Genomic DNA, 19,641 nt, shown 5'->3' with positions numbered 1-19,641 from the left:
GGGATATAAGGTGAGCATTTTCCCTTCGGCTCTTTGCCACAGCAATATGTTCCCTGCCTTGCTGTGTTTGGTTCCATGACTCCTTGCTTCTTGATCCTCGGACCCTTGACTTTGTAACTCCTTGTTTCCTGACCCTCGGACCCTTGGCTTCTTGACTCCCGGCTCTCAGACCCTCGGACTCTTGGCTTCCTGACTCCTGGCTTCTGGACTCCCGTTCCTGCTCCAACCCTGCCTTCATGCCCCCGGTCCCAACATCCCCAGCCGGGACTTCAATCACCCATAAACCAGACCGTGACACATGTACTCAATGAATAATTCAACACAAATACAATTTTGGAAATGTTTCTCAAGTCACTAATGAATTCTTTCACACAAAGAGGACAGACAAGGGACTGGGAACACCAAGAAGACAAGAACTGTCAGGAAGCCTGTGAACACCCCAGTTTTCACGGTGAGGAACAAACAGAGCTGTGAGGAGAAGGAAGCCCCACTGTGTACCATTCCAGGCCCGTAGAAAGGGACTCTCCCGGGCTTCAATCTTTTTCCTCTCCATGAGTGATGATATGGACGAGGTTCTTATAGTCCAGGTTGCCGGTCACATCGGGAGGGAAGGCTGCAAACATTTGGTCTATCTGCAGGAAAGAAGCAGGCAGGGAAAAGTTCTCTGGAGGGACATTTTATCCAACGTTGCACTGGTTATGCCTGGAATTGCAGCCCTCTAATTGCTTCAACTGATGCTCAAGCAGCACAACCCTATGCACATTTATTTAGAAGTAAGCAAGCCCCGTAAGGGTGGCGCTGTGGGTTAAACCACAGAGCCTAGGACTTGCCGATCAGAAGGTTGGCGGTTCGAAACCCCGCAACGGGGTGAGCTCCCGTTGCTCGGTCCTTCCTCCTGCCAACCTAGCAGTTTGAAAGCACACCAGTGCAAGTAGATAAATAGGTACCGCTCCGGCGGGAAGGTAAACGGCGTTTCCATGCGCTGCTCTGGTTCGCCAGAAGCAGCTTAGTCATGCTGGCCACATGACCCAGAAGCTGTACGTCGGCTCCCTCGGCCAGTAAAGCGAGATGAGCGCCGCAACCCCAGAGTTGGTCATGACTGGACCTAATGGTCAGGGGTCCCTTTACTTTTACCTTTTAATCCCCTTAAGATGGGTGGTCAGTGGGACTTACACCCAACCAAGTGTGCATAGAGGATTGCACTCTTAATCAACCCAAGCTCTAGCCTGCAATCCTATGTGCAGTAACCTGGGAATAACCTGCACTGACATCAATGGGCTTTATATCTCAGTAGACATGCATAGGACTGCATTGCCAGTCAATTAGCAGCAGGGCAACCCTATGCCTGTTTCCTTGGAAGTAAGTCCTTCTATGTTGTCATTGTGTTTAGACAGGGAGTCTTATTATCCTTATTAATCCTGGGGGGTTTACTGTAAAAATACTGCTGAATACCTGCTGGTGCCCCGCCAGCAGAAAAGCAACATTACTCAGCCAAAAATATTTAATACGAATATATGAAGAGCCTACTGGATCAGGCCAATGGCCTGCACCTAGCCAGCATCCTGTTCCATACGGACGGGGCTGCTGAGATGAGAGCACAGAGTGAGAGCACAGTCCTCTCGCTTGCTCTCACAATACTACAATTCCCAGGGTTCTCTGGAGGGATGTAGAGAGAGACCCCTTGGTCCATTTATCTCAGGATTGTCCACACTGTCGGGTAGTCTCAGGTAGGAGACTCTCCAAGGTCTCAGGTAGGAAACTCTCCAAGGTCTCAGGTAGGAGACTCTCCAAGGTCTCAGGTAGGAGACTCTCCAAGGTCTCAGACAGGAGACTTTTCCAGCCTACCTGGAGTTGCTGGGAATTGATCCTAGGATCATTTGCTAGCAACGCACGTGCTCTGCTGCTCAGATATGGCCTGTCCTTAAAAATAAAGGGAGCTGCTAGAACTCAACGTTCTTGACGCAGGATGGAATTAAATAAGCTGGAAGGTGTGCAGAGGAGGGCAACCAAGATGTTCAAATGTCTAGAAACCAAGCCTTATGAGGAACCGTTGAAGGAGTTCGGGATGTTTAGCCTGGAAAAGAGGAGATATAACAACCATCTTCAAATATCTGAGGGGCTGTCACATGAAAGGATCAAGCTTGTTTTCTCCTGCTCTGGAGGGGAGCACCCAAACCAATAGCTTCAAGTTACAAGAAGAGAAGAACTTTCTGACAGTAAGAGCTGTCTGACAGTAGAACGGACTCCCTGGGAAGGTAGTGGACTTCTTGGAGGTTTTTAAGCAGAGGTTGGATGCCCATCGGTCAGGGATGTTTTAGTTGAGATTTGAATCATTGCAGGAGGTTGGGCTAGGCAGGGAATGGACTGGTTGGCCCAAGGGCGTGCAAAAAATGCACTTCACTCAGTGTGATGGCCTGGGATTCGGACTCGGAGGCTGAACCTGAGGGATCCCAGCCTGCACAGGATTCCCCGCCTCCAGAACCAGCTGAGCCGGGGCTGGGGCCTGAGCCTGAAGGGTCCTCACCTGTGCTGGGTCCTCAGGTGCAGGCATCAGCTGAGTCTACTCTGGCTCCTGAGGTGAAGGAGGACCCATTGCCTGCAGGTGCTCCACTCTCAGCCCCGTCAGAGGAAGCTGAGGTTGCCTCTGGGTCCGGTGACCCTTCAGCCTCTCCTGGGCTGCAGAGGCTCAGGGCAGAGAGGCGGAGGGAACTAAGTTCCCGCAGGAGGAGTGCTCGCCTCCAGGCCAGGGGAGGCGAGTCACCAGAGGATCGGGGCCGCCCTATGCCTCAGGGCAGATAAAAGCCGGCCAGCCCCAGTTCCAAGTTGTGGGAGCAGCATTGTTGGTTGCTAGTTCCTGCCTGAACTCTGTCCTGCTTTCCTGCCTGAGCTCCTGACCCGCCCTGGCTCCCTGCTTGCAAGCCTGTTCCTGACACACCCGACGCCCTGCCCTGCACCCAGCTTCAGCTACTATGGACTGCCTCCACGTTGCACTTTCGACCACAGACCGGACTTGGACCTCGTCTCTCGGGTAACCCACAGGACCAGCACATTCTGGCTCGGACTGGATATGAGCCCACCTGCTGGTTCCTGCACTGCTTTGGGTGGCCAGGCAAGGAACGCAGGCTGCTCTGGGCACCTTGGCAGAGGAACGCAAGGGGCAGGGGCACTGATACGGCTCCTTACCAAAGGTGCAAGGGAGTCTATGTATGCTCCTGGCTTGACTAGATGACCCTCAGGGTCCTCTACAGTTCTACAATTTATTCTAGGAGCATAGGAGGCAGAGCAGTGGTCTCAGTATTGCACATCATGATGGACAGCAGTGGTCCAGGACAGCAGTTTAACCCAGTTCTACCTGCAGAAGCCAGGCACTGAATGCCAAGCTGTTCCTCTTCTGTTTCTGAGCTCCTGCCCTCCCATTTAGCCCATTCAATGCCTGCCAGTCCCCAAGCTCCTCTTACCTCCTCCTTCGAAAACCGTTCTCCTTGCGTCATCAACATCTCCTTGATGCTGCAAGACAAAGCAGGGGACAGATGGAGGACCACGAGGGAGCAAAACCCCAGAGCAAAATGACAAGGAAAGCTTTGAGAGGAGCAGAGGCTGCAGCCATTTAACTGAAGGGCCTGAGAGACAGATGGCCCTCACATCTCGTAATCAAAGGTTGAAACAGGAAAGGATTCACTGTGAAGCTTCCAAAATCAGCACCAACATCATTTTGGCTAGCATCTTGTTCTCAGTGGCCAGCCAATGCCCAATGGGAAACCCACAAGCAGGAGCAATTCTCCCTTCCTGTGGCTTCCAGAAACTGGTATTCAGAAGATTTACTGCTCTGACTGTAGATACAGAGCGTAGACACCATGGCTAGGAGCCATCGATAGCCTTTTCCTCCATGAAATTGTCCGCCCGCCCCCCTTTAAAGTCATCCAAACTGGTGGTGACCCCTGCCTCATGTGGGAGGGAGTTCCACAGGTACTTACTAGTTCGCCTTCAGGCCTTTGCCTTCTGGATCGAACACTTTGAAAGCGTTCAGAATAGTCTCTTCTGGATCCGCACCTGGAAGTCACAGAAAAGAGATCTGGAAAGTGAAATACTTATGGGAGACCAGCCTGTTCTCTCCACCACTGTGGGGGAGGGTGTTCTTGCATTGCTGGGGGTTGGACTAGATGACCCTTGGGTCCCTTCCAATAATAATACTAATAATAATACTAATAGTAATTTATTATTATTTATACCCCGCCCATCTGGCTGAGTTTCCCCAGCCATAATGGGCGGCTTCCAATCGGGTGTTAAAAACAATACAGCATTAAATATTAAAAACTTCCCTAAACAGGGCTGCCTTCAGATGTCTTTTAAAGATAAGATAGCTGCTTATTTCCTTCACATTTGAATTGGAGGGCTTTCCACAGGGCGGGCGCCACTACCGAGAAGGCGCTCTGTCTGGTTCCCTGTAACCTCGCAGTGAGGGAACCGCCAGAAGGCCCTCGGCGCTGGACCTCAGTGTCTGGGCAGAACGATGGGGGTGGAGATGCTCCTTCAGGTATACTGGGCTGAGGCCATTTAGGGCTTTAAAGGTCAGCACCAACACTTTGAATTGTGCTTGGAAAACCTACTGGGAGCCAATGTAGGTCTTTCAGGACCGGTTTTATATGGTCTCGGTGGCCACTCCCAGTCACCAGTCTAGCTGCCACATTCTGGATTAATTGCAGTTTCCGGGTCACCTTCAAATGTAGCCCCACGTAGAGCGCATTGCAGTAGTCCAAGCAGGAGATAACTAGAGCATGCACCACTCTGGCAAGACAGCCCACGGGCAGATAGGGTCTCAGCCTGCGTACCAGATGGAGCTGGTAGACAGCCGCCCTGGACACAGAATTAACCTGTGCCTCCATGGGCAATTGTGGGTCCAAAATGACTCCCAGGCTGCGCACTGGGCCTTCAGGGGCACAGTTTCCCCATTCAGGAGCAGGGAATCCCCCACAGCCACCCACTGTCCCCCCAAAACAGTACTTCTGTCTTGTCAGGATTCGACCTCAATCTGTTAGCCACCAACCATCCTCCAACCGCCTCCAGGCACTCACAACTCTATGATTCTATGTGTGTGGCAAGGTGGATGGAGCAGGCAGTGAGGAGATGCCAAGAACCTCTTCCCAGAAGGTGCTCCTTGCTTGTGGCATGGAGGGTGGCGGGGAAACACCTTCTACCCTCGTCTCCAATCTCACCTTTAAGTTTTTCCCCAAACATGGTCAGGAAGACTGTGAAATTTATAGGCCCAGGAGCTTCCTTGACCATGTCGTCCAGTTCTTCATTCTTCACATTCAAGCGTCCTGAGGAAGGAGGGAAAAATGACAGAGTAGAACAGGCATCCCCAACCTTTGGCCCTCCAGATGTTTTAGACTACAGTTCCCATCATCCCTCACCACTGGTCCTGTTAGCTAGGAATCATGGGAGTTGTAGGCCAAAACATGTGGAGGGCCACAGGGTGGGGATGCCTGGAGTAGAAGAACTCTAGGGGAGATTTGTCAATGATCCATTCAAATATCAAACTAATAATAATAATAATAATTTATTATTTATACCCTGCCCATCTGGCTGGGCTTCCCCAGCCACTCTGGGCAGCTTCCAACAAAATATTAAAATACCGTAATACATCAAACATTAAAAGCTTCCCTAAACAGGGCTGCCTTCATATGTCTTCTAAAAGTTTGGTAGTTGTTCTTCTCTTTGACATCTGGTGGGAGGAAGTTCCACAGGGAGGGTGCCACTACCGAGAAGGCCCTCTGCCTGGTTCCCTGTAACTTGGCTTCTCGCGGTGAGGGAACTGCCAGAAGGCCCTCGGCGCTGGACCTCTGCATCCAGGCTGAATGATGGGGGTGGAGACGCTCCTTCAGGTATACTGGACAGAGACCATTTAGGAATTATCACATTAAGCCTGTGCAACAGGAGCAGGCAGCTTGCCGCCTTTTGGGGGACTATAATTTCCACCAGCCCCAGTCAGCAGAGCCGACAGCCATGGGTGATGGGTGTTTTAGTTCGAAAAGAGAGCACCGTGTTGGCCACACCAAATTGAGAGGCCCACCACCAGACCTTTGGCAACCGACCAACTGCATCTGGTGGCCCACCAGAGGGCTGTTTTGTTTCCTGGAACTGCAAAAATTAGGGTTGCCGGGCACACAGCAGGCCACTATAAATAGTTCACAGGGCTCATGAGAGGCAGTGTGGTGTAGTGGTTAGAAAGCTGGACTGGGATTTAGGGTTCCAACAAGCATTCAGATCCATGAAGCCCATTGGAACTGGCCTTGGGCCAGTTTCTGCCTCCCAGTCTCACCTCCCTCACAGGTTTGCTGTGTAGATTAAATGAGCAGGAGGAGATCCATAATGAGCTCCTTGGAGGAAAAGGTGAGATATAAATGCAGGAAATGAATGAATGAATGCAGACTGGTTTGGGCTTGATGGGTTACAAGTCCTGCTGAACTTTCAGAAAGATCCCAGATCTTTAAACAGCAAATGATTCAGATTACTGCATGTTTGGTTTTTCAGACTTTGTGGGAATCGACATTTTGAATTTAAGTTGGTGGACCTGGCAGAGAATTTTAGTTGGGTGGTGAGAGAAGAGAAAATGTTGGCAATTGAAATAGGCCTTTTCGTTGAAAAAAATTAATGCATGCTGTATGTATGTCTATTTTAGGCTGCTCCTTGGGTTTTTTTAATCCAACGTGAGTCCTATTCAGAGCCGACCCACTGAAATTAATGAACCCAAGAGGCCCCTTCTTCTCTATGCATTTAAAGCAGAATCACAACACTTCAAACAGGTGTGGTCTCCCCTAAAGAATTCTGGGAGATGTAGTTTGTGAAGGGCAGTGGCGTAGCGTGAGGGGGTGCAGGGGGGCGGCTGCACCGGGCTCAACTTCTGGGGGTTAGGGTTAGGGGGCGCAAATCCACAGGTTAGGGGGCGTAAATTACTTGCCTTGCCCCGGGTGCTGACAACCCACGCTACGCCACTGGTGAAGGGTGCTGAGAGCAGTTAGGAGGGCACCCTATCTCCCTCCCAGAGCTACAGTTCCCAGGGTTCCCTAGGAAGAGGAATACACTGTCTGGGAATTGTAGTCTCTTTATAGTGGTATGATACTGCTTTAAATGTATACAGTGCAGATGGGGCCTAACTCAGGGCAGTGGCATAGCGTGGGGGGTGCAGGGGGGGCCGGCCGCACCGGGCGCAACATCTGGGGGGGCACACTCGCACTCGCAGCTCTCTGCCCCTGCTAAAATCCACGGGTTAGGGGGCGCAAATTACTTGCCTTGCCCCGGGTGCTGACAACCCACGCTACACCACTGACTCAGGTTCATTAATTTCAGTGAGTCTACTCTGCGTAGGACCGGCAATGAATGCAACTTTTCCCACCCCACCTTTTATTATTATTATTATTATTATTTACAAAGATACTAGGTAGCTATACAAAGGTAAAGAAAAGCAAAACAGACAAATCCTCTGTAATACAGTTACGGATAATACATAATCATAATAAATAAAAACACTAGAGGCAGTTTTAAAAGCAGACAGAACAGATTAGATACAAAGCCATAAAAATGTAAGGTTTGTCCTGGTTCTGCTTACTAGCTTTTGGGTGTTTTATGGGGTTTCTTTGCTTACCTAATGCGGCGAACGTATCTCTCAGGTCTGCTTTGTCAATGAACCCATCGCGGTTCTGATCCATGATAGTGAAGGCCTAAATGAGGGATATCAGGGCACAGTTGTGTTACCTGGCCACACTGCAAGGTCATGCTAGATGCAGAAATTGCTTTCCTGAGAATCTTGGCATTATTATTAGGGTAAATTACATCCGCAAATGTGTGCATGAGGAGAAATTCACACTAAAATGCCGGTGAATTTTCACGAGGGCTTTAAAATGATTGCATTGTACACAACACCAGTGCAGTTAGGGAAAATGTACAAAACTAGTTCAAATATATGTTGGAAGTGTAAGGAAAAGGAGGGGACATTTTATCATATGTGGTGGGATTGTAAGGTAATTAAAAAAATTTGGGAAATGGGGACTTCCGGGTTGGCGCGACCGGCTAATGGCGGATTCCCTCCGAGCTCCGGAGGGAATTGGCTTGGCAGGGAGCTGGGTCTTGCCGTGCCGGCGACACGGGGACCCTTAAAAACCACGGGCACGGAGCCCGTGGACATGGTGACTCGGCGGGCACCGTAAGCGCCCTCCCGACTCGTGAAGGAGCCTTTGTAAAGGCTACGGAACGGGTGCCGGGGAGCGGCGTGGTGCTGTGAGTCCTTCGCTTCCCCTGCCGAGCGAAGCCGCATGCCATTTGTCGGACAGCGCTGACTTCTTCCTATTAAATTCGGACTTAAAATCAAGAACAACAACCCGTGAGTAATTTGGAAATTGGATTACAAATATTTCGGTTTTGGATTTGGCACGAGCGGGGGAGGTGAAAAAAAAGGAAGTCCGTCTCCCCCCCATTGTAAACAGTCTAAAGCAAGGACCTGTCAACTAAGGTCGCGGGAAGAATTGTCGTGATTGGATAAAGATATAAATTCCACGGATTTAAAAGACTAAGTTAATGTGCTGGAGGACTGGAATTTACTTTGTTTGGATTAATTACCACTTTTCTCAAGCCCGGGAGTAACCCGTGTAAAGAGCCTGCTGAGGATTTACAGGAACCTTTGACAGCTGTCAAATTAGCTGTCAAAGTTGGAAAAGCCGAAAGCTGAAACTCTAACCGGCTATATTGTTACAAACTATTGAAAGCAAAGAAAGACTGATACAAATAAATCTGACTTTTGGATCGGAAGGGAAAAGAACACTAAATAACCAGAATCCCTCTAGAGGGGATTCTTGGACACTACAAGAATGGAACTAAAACAGGGAATACAGGAAATACGAGCTGGCTGATCATTCATCTCACGCAGCTGATCTTTCTCGTGGGAAAGCTGCGTGAGATGAATGAGAAAGGCCATGTTTTGTCTACGAGCCCTTTAAACCCGAAGTTAATTGAAAATATACCTACTGAATTGGAAAGGGACTAGATGTTCAAAACACAGGCAGCTGGACAAGAAAAGGAACCAAAGATTGAGGAGGAAAAGACATCTGCCAAACAGGAGGAGTTGAAAGAAGGGATGGCTGAAACGTTACAGAAGATAAAACAGAGCCGGAGACCTGCCAAGAAGAATTTTAATTCGACCAAGGTGAAAGTTGGACTATTTGGGACATATAGAATCAAGAAACAGAGTTGGAGCACCACCTTTAAACAAATAGGCCTCGCTGGAAGAACCATGGTCAGCATTGGGAAAATACTTCTTCGATCCTGGGTGTTTAATATGAGAGACTTTCGAAGAAACCGGCTGAAAGGGACTGAGAGAGACTTGCGAGCCTCGGACGTAAGATCACCAGGCTAAAAAGATGGACTAATTGGATTTTGGTTAGGGATTGAAACTGGGGAGAGAAGGGTGGGATCTAGAAGTCCAAAGGGTTTTTTTTTTTTTTTTTTTTTTTTTTTTTGCTGTAAAAACTACAGGTTTTTTATTATTATAAGAATGGGGAATCCGTGGAGGGGAAATAGGGGCAACCTTAGGAAAGGTATCTTTTTTAATTCTATTTTTACATCTTTATTCTTTTTTTCTTTATATAGGGTTAAGGTATATATTTCAAAAACTGCTAAGGTATAATAACGAATTAAGGTTTAAATCTACTACAAAAAAAGTATTTTATTAAATTAAGGTTAAGTGATTTTAATAAACTATGTTTACGATATTAAGGGAAAAACTTGCTTGAACTAACAACTGGAGTTGGAATACAATAAGGGGAGACGTGGGGAAGTCTTGAAAAGAAGTTACTGAAAATGAGTGTTAAAAGGTGGAAATTTTTCTTGTTGTTTTTTTGTGTTTTTTGTGTTTTCTTTTGGTTTTTTTACTTTTTTCTTTTTTCTTTTCTTTATTTCTGTTTTGTTATTTGTAACCTTTTGAAAATTTAATAAAGATTATTATAAAAAATAATAATAAAAAAATTGGGAAATGATATACAATGAATTGAAGAAAATGTTCCATTTAACATTTGTTAAAAAACCTGAAGCATTTTTATTGGGGATTGTAGGGAAAGATCTGCCAAAAAAGCTGAAAAACATCTTCATGTATGCGACAACGGCCGCGAGAGTTTTAATAGCACAAGGATGGAAGACTGAAGAAACCCCCAACTAAAGAATCATGGCAAGAAAAATTGATGGATTATGCAGAACTGGCAAAACTGACATACAAGCTACGGGACAAGGATAACTGTGACTTTAAAGATGAATGGGAACCCTTTACAAAGTATTTGAAGACGCAACAAAGCGAACTGGACTCCTTGGCTGGTTTTGAATAAACCTTCACCAACTTTTTATTGATAATAATCAGCTAAATAGTTTGAGGATCTATACAACTGTGTAACATGCAGAAAACAGCACTTTTAGAGAAATCAAAGACTGGAACTGAGGGAAGTCGGGGGGTGGGGGGTTCTGTGGGGGGAGGGAGGGGAGGGAGGGAAAATGGGGGGGAAATAAGGATGATATGTTTCTGGATAATATGTTTTGTTTTACTTTTGAATAAAAAAGTTATTTAAAAATAATAAATAAAATAAAATAAAATAAAATAATTGCAAAATGCTGCGGGAATGTGGTCACTGCAAATTGGGAACCAGATTGGGTGTCCCCCCCCTTACTTCAATGCCTTCCCCTCCCCACACCCAGAGCAAACCCAGAAATCTGTTCTGCAGAACCGAACAAAAATAGAAGGGGGGACGGGGGACGGAGAGAAAGTCAGCTCAGAGTATGCACCACCTGCTGGTGTTTTGCCATGCGTTGAAATTGGCAGGAGTCTTGTATTCCAGCATTTAAGCTCTGGTATTGTGAACAGGTTCCACGGCTGAGACCGGGCTTCCCATTTAAGCCCCTTTTAATTGGTTTCTAGAACCTTTAGTCTCTGAGAATGTGGACTCACCCAGGACTTGGCGTGCAATTCTCTGCTTAAAATAAATGAGTAAAAGCATTGGCCTGGCCTGCCCTCAAGACACAAGGCTGCCTGCGGCCGGCTGATTTGGTTTAGCAAAGGAACGCCTGCAAAGAGGTGCTGCTTTTATTACAGGTGTGGAACCGAGACTGAGAGATAAGCCAAAGGCACTTCAGGGAAGTTTGTGGAGAGTGAGATTTGAATGTGGAGCTGCCCCTTTGACTCAGTGCACAGCCAGCCTGGACTGCTTTCTTAGAATGATCTAGGAAGCTAACAAAATTAGTTAGCTAAAAATTGGGAACTACAAGATTTACCAACAGTGGAGGACTGGCAGATGAAGATGATGGAATTTTTGGAGCTGGCCGACCTAACCGGAAGAATCTGTGATCAGAAGGAGGAGTATCATAATGAATGGAAGAAATTTAAGGACTATTTAAATAAATATGTTAAGTTAATCTAAGTAGAACTACTTGTGAGTAACTGATTGGTCTAGGAGATAACTATGTTAAATTACATAATACTATGGATTGAAGTCAATATGGAAAGGAAGAAAGATGTTAAATGACTAAGTAATTATTATTGGAAAATTGTGTTGGAAAACTGCGACAATGAATAATCTGGAAACTCAGCTAGTGGGATTTGAGGAAATCATGTAACAATGGTACAAAAGTGGATATCTAACAGTTAAGATAAATGTTTGTTGGTCTGTTTTCTTTTTAATGTAATGTTTTCTTTTTTTATTGTTATATAAATTTGGAAACTCAATAATTTTTTTGAAAAAACAAACAAGACCAGAACGATTTAGGAAGATTTTGGGTGCAACTCTCCCCCAAAAGGCCATTCCCCCCCAGTGGCGTAGCGTGGGGGGTGCAGGGGGGGCCGGCCGCACCGGGTGCAACATCTGGGGGTTAGGGTTAGGGGCCGCAAATCCACGGGTTAGGGGGCGCAAATTACTTGCCTTGCCCCGGGTGCTGACAACCCACGCTACGCCACTGTTCCCCCCCCCGCCGCTTTTCTTCTTGGGCTGTCTTGACGTACCTCCTTGAACTCCTGGATCTGAGCCTGCTCAAACATGGAAAAGACGTTGGAGTTGGCGCCTTCCGATCGCTTCTTGGCTTTCTTGGGAGACTTCGAGAGATGCAAGGGGGACAATTGTTATTCACGGGTGCCCCCTTAAGCCTTGGAGCTGCAGCAGGGCTGCAGCAGAGGTGGGAAGCAAAAGGAAGGTGCCGGCAGATTTTATCATTTATTTATATTATTCCATAGAATCAGAGCCGTCTTTCCCATAGGGCTTAGTGGTGCGTTGCGCCAGGGCGCCAGCCTCCCAGGGGTGCCCCAGAAAGTGGGGGAGCTGTGCAGCTTTGCCGGCGGTCTCCCCTTTCCCTGCACACCCGCCAGCTGCACCCCGCTAACCATAAGGCTGGCGGGCGTGCAGCTTCCCTCCCAAGCCTCTGTGAGGATCGCTCTCCTCCTGAGGAGGCTTGGGAGGGGCGCAACTTCACTCCCAAGCTTCTGTGGGGATCGCTCTCCCACAACGGAATGGGGGAGAGTTGCGCCCCTGATGGCTGACAGTGCGCAGCGACGGCCACCCCAACACTATCCGTGGTAATTGGGGGGGGGCGCTGGGCGGATATTTGCACCCCACCGCCACATCTGCAAAAGACGGCCCTGCATGGAATCACAGAATTGTCGAGTTGCGAAGGGACTCCCAGGGTCGTTATTACTATTATTAATTGATTATTTATGCTGATGCCGCTTAATAATAATAATAATAATAATTATTATTATTATTATTATTATTATTATTATTTATTATTTATACCCCGCCCATCTGGCTGGGTTTCCCCAGCCACTCTGGGCGGCTTCCAAAAGAATATTAAAATACAATGATACATCAAACATTAAAAGCTTCCCTAAACAGGGCTGCCTTCAGATGTCTTCTAAAAGTCTGGTAGTTGTTGTTCTCTTTGACATCTGGTGGCAGGGCGTTCCACAGGGAGGGCGCCACTACCGAGAAGGCCCTCTGCCTGGTTCCCTGTAACTTGGCTTCTCGTAGTGAGGGAACCACCAGAAGGCCCTCGGTGCTGGACCTCAGTGTCCGGGTAGAAATGATGGAGGTGGAGACGCTCCTTCAGGTATACTGGACCAAGGCCGTTTAGGGCTTTAAGATGCTAAGCAATTTGCCAAACACAAACACAAAAACCAATTGCACCACACTGTTAAAATATGGAACAATTGGGGGGGGGGGGAGAGTAGCTAAAATACAGAACAAACCAATCCTATTAAAACATTAACCAATAAACATTTACCTATATATGTCCAGTATCATGAAGGTGGCGGACTCTCCTTTATCGGAGCTTTTAAAGTAGAGGTCTGTCGGGGAATCTTTAGCTGTGATTCCTGTATGGCAGGGGGCTTGGACTAGATAACCCTGGGGGTCCCTACCTGCTCCACAATTATATGATTCTATTAAAAGAGGCCATCAAACATGAGGCCTTTTAAAGCATCCCGTTAAATTGTTTGTACCCCACTCTTCATTATTCACACAATCCCAGAGGGAGGGCTTATTCCCACTTAACTTTGTGTTTTCCAGGCATTGCCCACACTTTAAAACTCCATGTCCGACTGCTCTTTCTCTGACTGAGCTTTCTCCCTGAAAACCCGCTCTTTCCTGCTGAATTGGCACAAGCGGCAACCTGCAGAAAACCCAAATTGCCATTTGTTGCGCTTCCGCTTTAAAGGGTGGGTTTTTGCAGGGAAAACCCAAGGCAAAAGCACAGTTCAGTGTGAATAAGCCCCGAGGAACAACTTTTAAAACACAGCAAATAAACATTTCACTTAAATATAAAACCAGACCGTATACTAACAGCTTAACTGCATCCGCCGAGAGAGTGGCAGCGCGTTCTGGGGGCTTCCTTTCCTGGTCCATCTCAGCTGGTTTTACAGGTGAGTGTGAACCTTGGAAAATTCCTAAGTAAAGGTTTTTAGAACCACTATTCTGTGGACTTCACCGGAGGGCAACATTTGCTTATCTAACAAATAGACAGGATAAGGAACGTGAGGTTGCTCATTTTCTTCTCTTCATTAGCGTTTGTGTTGCGTCATTTTATACTACGAGCCTTCTACAATTTATAAGCTACTTTGGAAGCCTTTTTTTTACTTAGAAGCATGACCCGCCTCCATAAATAAATCTGCCTTTGAGGTCAGTCCACCCCAGTATTCTCCACAGCAATTCAGGGAGTTGCGTTGTGAAGAATTGGACCCTGAATCTATCTAGCGCAGTGCTGCCTACATCTACAGGCTGGACTTTCAGGTTGTGGTCTCCAAGATCTCAGATCAGGGTCTTTCTCAGTTGCCCATGGGCATGCTGGGGACTCAGGCTGGTACTGTTTTCGAGGTGGGCACCTGGGGAAATGGCCAAATCCTCTTGGGTAGCCTTCATCCTCGAAGTTTGTTGCCAGAACCACAACTTGCGGAAGGAGTCAATTCCACAGCCTCACTATGAATTTCAGGCACGTCCAACAGGTAGATTGGGATCTACCGGTAGATCACTGGACGTCTGTGGCAGATCACCAGTACATCACTGACTCCCCCCAAAGAAGCTCAACAACTTTGACCTGAACTCCACTGCCAGTTTTTGACTCTATGAGTAGATTGCAATCTCTTGGGAGTTGCCCACCCCTGAATTATATGAAGGACTTTCCTTTGGTTCTGTCCTGAACCCCAAACCATTCAGCTTTAATTGGATGTGGCTGGGTGGGGAGCATACATAAGATGCTGTCTTAGACTGAGTTTGACCACTGGTCCGTCCCACCCAATCTTGTCTACACGGATTGGCAGCAGCTCTTTCATAGGAGACACACCTTTTATAGGAGACACGTTTTAGATTGTAGGTGGACTCTCCTGTTTTTAAGCTTTTATGGGGAGAGGGGTTGTCTTTTCTTTATAATCATTATCCGGATTTAACTTGCATCTATACATCATGTGTGTTTAATGATATTCACACTTTGGGTTCCCTGCCCTGGAATCTTTGGGTGAAGGGCGAGCAAGGAATAGTTCAAGTATACAAATAAACTAGTTAAAGAACCTGCGTTCCCACTAACTTGTGGGATACTTTTTATGCTTCCAAAACTTCAGAGAACAAACACGAGCTGCTGTAAAGCTTCTCAGCCTCTCTGATTCAAATCAGCTCCCCCTCATTCATGTAGGCTGCGGTCCTTACCCCACTTACCTGGAAGTAAGCCCCACTGAATTCATGGGAATCGTGTAAAGGAATGTGCTGTGAATCTAGCCTTGAACATCCTTGCAAAGGGGAACCTGAGCATTGCCCAGATTCACCTGTTAAGCAGCTCTTCTTCACCTGAGATCAATAACCAGCCTGCTTTCCCAATATTTTCTGGTACCTGTTCTCATTCTATCCTCTGCCCTCTGTTCTCTACCCCAAATATCCCCTCGCTGACCCTCTTACTCACCATGTCTCAGACCAAACTGTGCAGCCCACAGTCTCGCTCCAAGAGGAATCTTCCAGCTGGTGCCCCCCGCACTCCGGCTGCGGAGACAATAAATAGAGCCCATCCCAGATTAAAAATAAACCCATCTCCACTTTTGGCTGTGGCAGGTGAGTTAGTCCCCCTTTCTCTCTCCAACCCCCCCCCCCATCTCCTTTCTCTCTTCTTAAATAACAGCTCATTGTCAGGCGGTGACATGTGAGACGGACAGAGGCCTCCAATGTTAGAGGCATGCCGGGCGCCCGGACAGTTTCTCCTTTTAAGACGTCGACGCAAGTCCTGCTCGGTGGCTGAATAATAGCTGGACACCTGCGTGTGTCAGTTTTTCCTGGATGTGCAGCTGGAGGGGCAGCAGAAGTGTGTTTCTCTCTCTCTCTCTGTGTGTGTGTGTGTGTTAAATGGCACACCAAGCAGAATTACCAGCCGGCAGCGATGCATTTTGTGTCTGTGTGTGCATATCAGCCTTCAGCAAACTCAGGGGCCTCCAGCTGTTTGGAGTTATGAATCCCTGGTGCAGCTATATGATGGGAGTTGTGCAGTGGTACCTTGGGTTACAGACGCTTCAGGTTACAGACTCTGCTAACCCAGGAATAGTACTTCGGGTTAAGAACTTTGCTTCAGGATGAGAACAGAAATTGTGCAGTGGCAGCTGGAGGCCCCATTAGCTAAAGTGGTCCTTCAGGTGAAGAACAGTTTCAGGTTAAGAACAGACCTCCAGAACGAATTAAGTTCTTATCCCGAGGTACCACTGTAGTCCAAAATGGCCGGAGGGCCCCAGGCTGGCAAAGACTGGTGAGTGTATGTGGGTAAAAACGCAATTCCCACTGTTGTTGCTGTTGTTGTTAGCATTTCTGTCAATTTCCTTCTAATCTCAAGGCGTTTTATGCACAAGAGAATCAAAAACAGTTAAAATGGCAGCAAACACATTGAAGACAAGACGAAAACCCTGATAAGTGGACAGCCACGGCGGGGACCCATTTCACCAGCTGGAAAAGTCTGTCGGGACAAAAAGGCCTTCAGCCGCTCCTGGAAAGTGTCTTGTTATCTCGACAGGAATGCCACTCCGCAGAACAGGGGCAGCCACGCTGAAAGCCCTGCTCTAACCGCTATTGAGCACTCCATCAGAGCAAATGGGTTTTCTGCTCATAGATGTGTGAGGGATAAGGAGGTCCCTCAAGTCGGGCACGCTCTAGAGCAAGATTTCTCAACGTCCACGCTGTGGGGCAGTTTTCCTCTGTTTATACAAGATGCTGGGGCCCTGTCTGCTTGGGAGAGAGACCTTTCAGCTGACCCCGCCCTGAGAGTCTTTGTATTTATATTTTTAGCTTTTTACTCTGCCCCAGAGCATCTCCTTGACTGGAGCCAGGAGCAGAGAGCTACTTAGACAAGGGGGAAGGGGTCTGAAGGTGACACCCAAAATACCCTGTCTTTGTCCTTGCTTGCAGCTGTCTTAGTTGCACAGGATGAAAATGAATGATGAAGGTGGCAGCAGCTGCTGTTTTGGATGTGCTTCTGCACCACCCCTCCCTCTCCTCCAGAACTACATGGGAGAGTTGGAATCCAGTCTTCCAGGAAGGGGAGTCCTTCTCAGTCCCCAAAACAGAGCCTCCTATTTCTTCAGCCCTTCTTCAATCTGTCTTTGCCCATGGGGACTCCCGCTCTCCCCATGCCTGACCAGTTGACAATTGGCCATTGGGAACCCTGTGGGAGTTGACATCCAGCAACATCTAGAAGGCCGGAAGTTCCACATATCTCATATATATATATATATGGGATTCTTTCAGATAAGCAAAAAAATAAAAATAAAAAAAATACATGATATCAAACAAGACACATATAACAAAGCTTCTCTATGAACCTAATTCTGGTGCTGCATAAAGGAAAAACCCAAACAATCGTGAAGATGTAGAAAAAGCAAAATGGAAGGCCATGAAAGGCAATGTTTAGATTTTAAGTTTAGGTATAATGGAATAAGAGGGACGCGGGTGGCGCTGTGGGTTAAACCACAGAGCCTAGAACTTGCCAATCAAAAGGTCGGCAGTTTGAAACCCCACGATGGGGTGAGCTCCCGTTGCTTGGTCCCTGCTCCTGCCAACCTAGCAGTTCGAAAGCACGTCAAAGTGCAAGTAGATAAATAGGTACCGCTCCGGCGGGAAGGTAAACGGTGTTTCCGTGCGCTGCTCTGGTTTGCCAGAAGTGGCTTAGTCATGCTGGCCACATGACCCGGAAGCTGTACGCAGGCTCCCTCAGCCAATAAAGCGAGATGAGCGCCTCAATCCCAGAGTCGGCCACGACTGGACCTAATGGTCAGGGGTCCCTTTACCTTTTTTAATAATGGAATAAAGTTCCAGTCCATAATGGATGATGGATATCTAGGGTGGGGAGGACTGCTCCCTGTTCTCTCAAAACAAATGTGACAAGAAAAAAAACAAAGTAACTGAGAAGGATTGTTGAATTTAACTCCTCCAAGTTGTCTGTTTTGCTTTGTCTCCTTTTCTTTAACTGTCAACTGCTCCCATCTTGTTCCACCATCCTTTTCGAGTGAAATGAGAATATCTCCAGTGGTTGGCCAACTCTAGGGTTGCCATGTTTCAAAAAGTGAAAATCTGGACACAAAAGTTGTTGAGCTTATTTTTGGTGGCAGCTATTTCTGCCCGGACACTGTTTCCGACTGCAGTCTTCTGCTTAAGAAAAGCCGTGTGTAAGTTCTAGTGGTGGTGAGGTTAGAGGGGAAAGTGGGTGGAGCAATATTACCTATTCCATTGAGGCAAAAGCATTTGAGGAGACCACAGAGCAGGGCCAGTGAGAGGGGGCACTGTTGTAATATACAGTTACCGACTCACATTTGCATGCACGAAAGGGTTAACCTGAGCCCTGAGCTCAAGTTGCTCATGAGGGTGTGGCTTAGCTGGCTTTCAGCAGGCTTTGCCCCACTCCTTTTTCTTTTCTCTTCCTGAATCAAGTGAAGCAAGGAGCCATGGGGCCAATGACTCCCAGTAGCAATAAAAACCAAGTGAACTCATCTCCAAAAAGGAGATTTTACACCCTGCATCTTTGCTAACCCAAAGATTGCATGATCCTTTTTGTAAGGAAACAAAGTACTTGTGCGCGCACTGATGAGTTAACAGCTCTTAGGGAGTATTTGTCAATGCTGTTTTGAGGGAGGCAAATCTGGTGTAAAGGCACCCCCACCCCCTGCCCTGGCACAGGCCCAGAAAGAAAACAAATGTTCAGGGTTGGGGATTTTTTGTAACAGAAATAAATGTTCAATCTGACCTCTTTTGGAGCACAGTGAATATCCTTCCTGGCAGCTGCCTCTCACTTGCATCGCCTTTGTTCTGGATTCCTCCTTAGTTGGATGTTAATTCGCAGGGCTTTAAAGGCCTAGCAAGCTATTCTAGATATCCTGGGATGGAGCTGGAGCTAAACTAAGCACCCAACACCAGGATGGAAGGAGCAATTCAGAAGAGATGAAAGGAAGCCACGGGACACTCCAGGTGGATAGGACAAGGCTCCTTCCGATGATGCCCTTTTCAGGTGAGATTCAGTTGCATCCCAGCAAGCTGGGCTTATCCACACCGCTGCTCCCTCCTGGGGGAAATCGATCTATAGCCCTCAAATGTAGCAAACAGCAATTAGGGGTTTCACTGGATTGACCTTTGCTGATTTGGTACCAGGAAGCAGTGGGGCATGGAGAAAACCACTTGGACCCCTGCCTTTTGGGTGTGGATGGGCCCTTAGACCAGGCATGGCCGAACTTGGCCCTCCAGATGTTTTGGGACTACAACTCCCATCATCCCTAGCTAACAGGACCAGCAGTGAGGGATGATGGGAATTGTAGTCCCAAAACATCTGGAAGGCTGAGTTTGGCCATGCCTGCCTTAGACTGTACATTTAACGAGGATTATAGGAATATAGGAAACTGCAGGATAGAGCTCTTGAGCATCCTTTGAAACTGAATGTTGGTATCATTTTTTCAACATAGTCTTATATATTCCTTAAATAATTTCCATTCTCCGTATACTTTTTGATTTCATCCTAGCAGAATTGAATGATACTTGTGTACAATAAATAAACGGAATAAACATCTCAGAGGAATATATGGAAAAAGTTGTAAAATAAACTGTGCGATAAAATCAAGGC

General features: G+C 47.3%; 1 protein-coding gene across 1 annotated transcript; it reads right to left on the bottom strand.

Moving 5' to 3' along the window:
- Nucleotides 1-328: 328 nt before the first annotated feature.
- LOC308592023 (myosin regulatory light chain 2A, cardiac muscle isoform) lies at nucleotides 329-15,589 on the bottom strand. The gene is made up of 7 exons (XM_081203287.1): nucleotides 15,463-15,589; nucleotides 12,029-12,118; nucleotides 7,643-7,718; nucleotides 5,214-5,318; nucleotides 3,975-4,050; nucleotides 3,459-3,507; nucleotides 329-632 (listed from the first exon to the last, which is right to left on the bottom strand). Exons 1-7 carry the CDS (start codon nucleotides 15,463-15,465, stop codon nucleotides 534-536), a joined length of 498 nt encoding a protein of 165 aa, XP_081059413.1. The 5' UTR covers nucleotides 15,466-15,589; the 3' UTR covers nucleotides 329-533.
- Nucleotides 15,590-19,641: the final 4,052 nt, after the last annotated feature.

Source organism: Podarcis bocagei, assembly GCF_964188305.1.
Source record: "Podarcis bocagei genome assembly, chromosome: 7".
Lineage (NCBI taxonomy): Eukaryota > Metazoa > Chordata > Lepidosauria > Squamata > Lacertidae > Podarcis > Podarcis bocagei.
The sequence above is the reverse complement of the archived record's forward strand: the minus strand, read 5'-3'. Positions and strand labels throughout refer to the sequence as shown.

Coding starts and splice junctions, on each gene's coding strand:
- LOC308592023 (XM_081203287.1), bottom strand. Junction 5,319..7,642: donor AGATACGTTCGCCGCATTAG/GTAAGCAAAGAA, acceptor CTCCTTCCTCAG/GACGCTTGAATGTGAAGAAT. Junction 3,508..3,974: donor AAAGGCCTGAAGGCGAACTA/GTAAGTACCTGT, acceptor TTTGTCTTGCAG/CATCAAGGAGATGTTGATGA.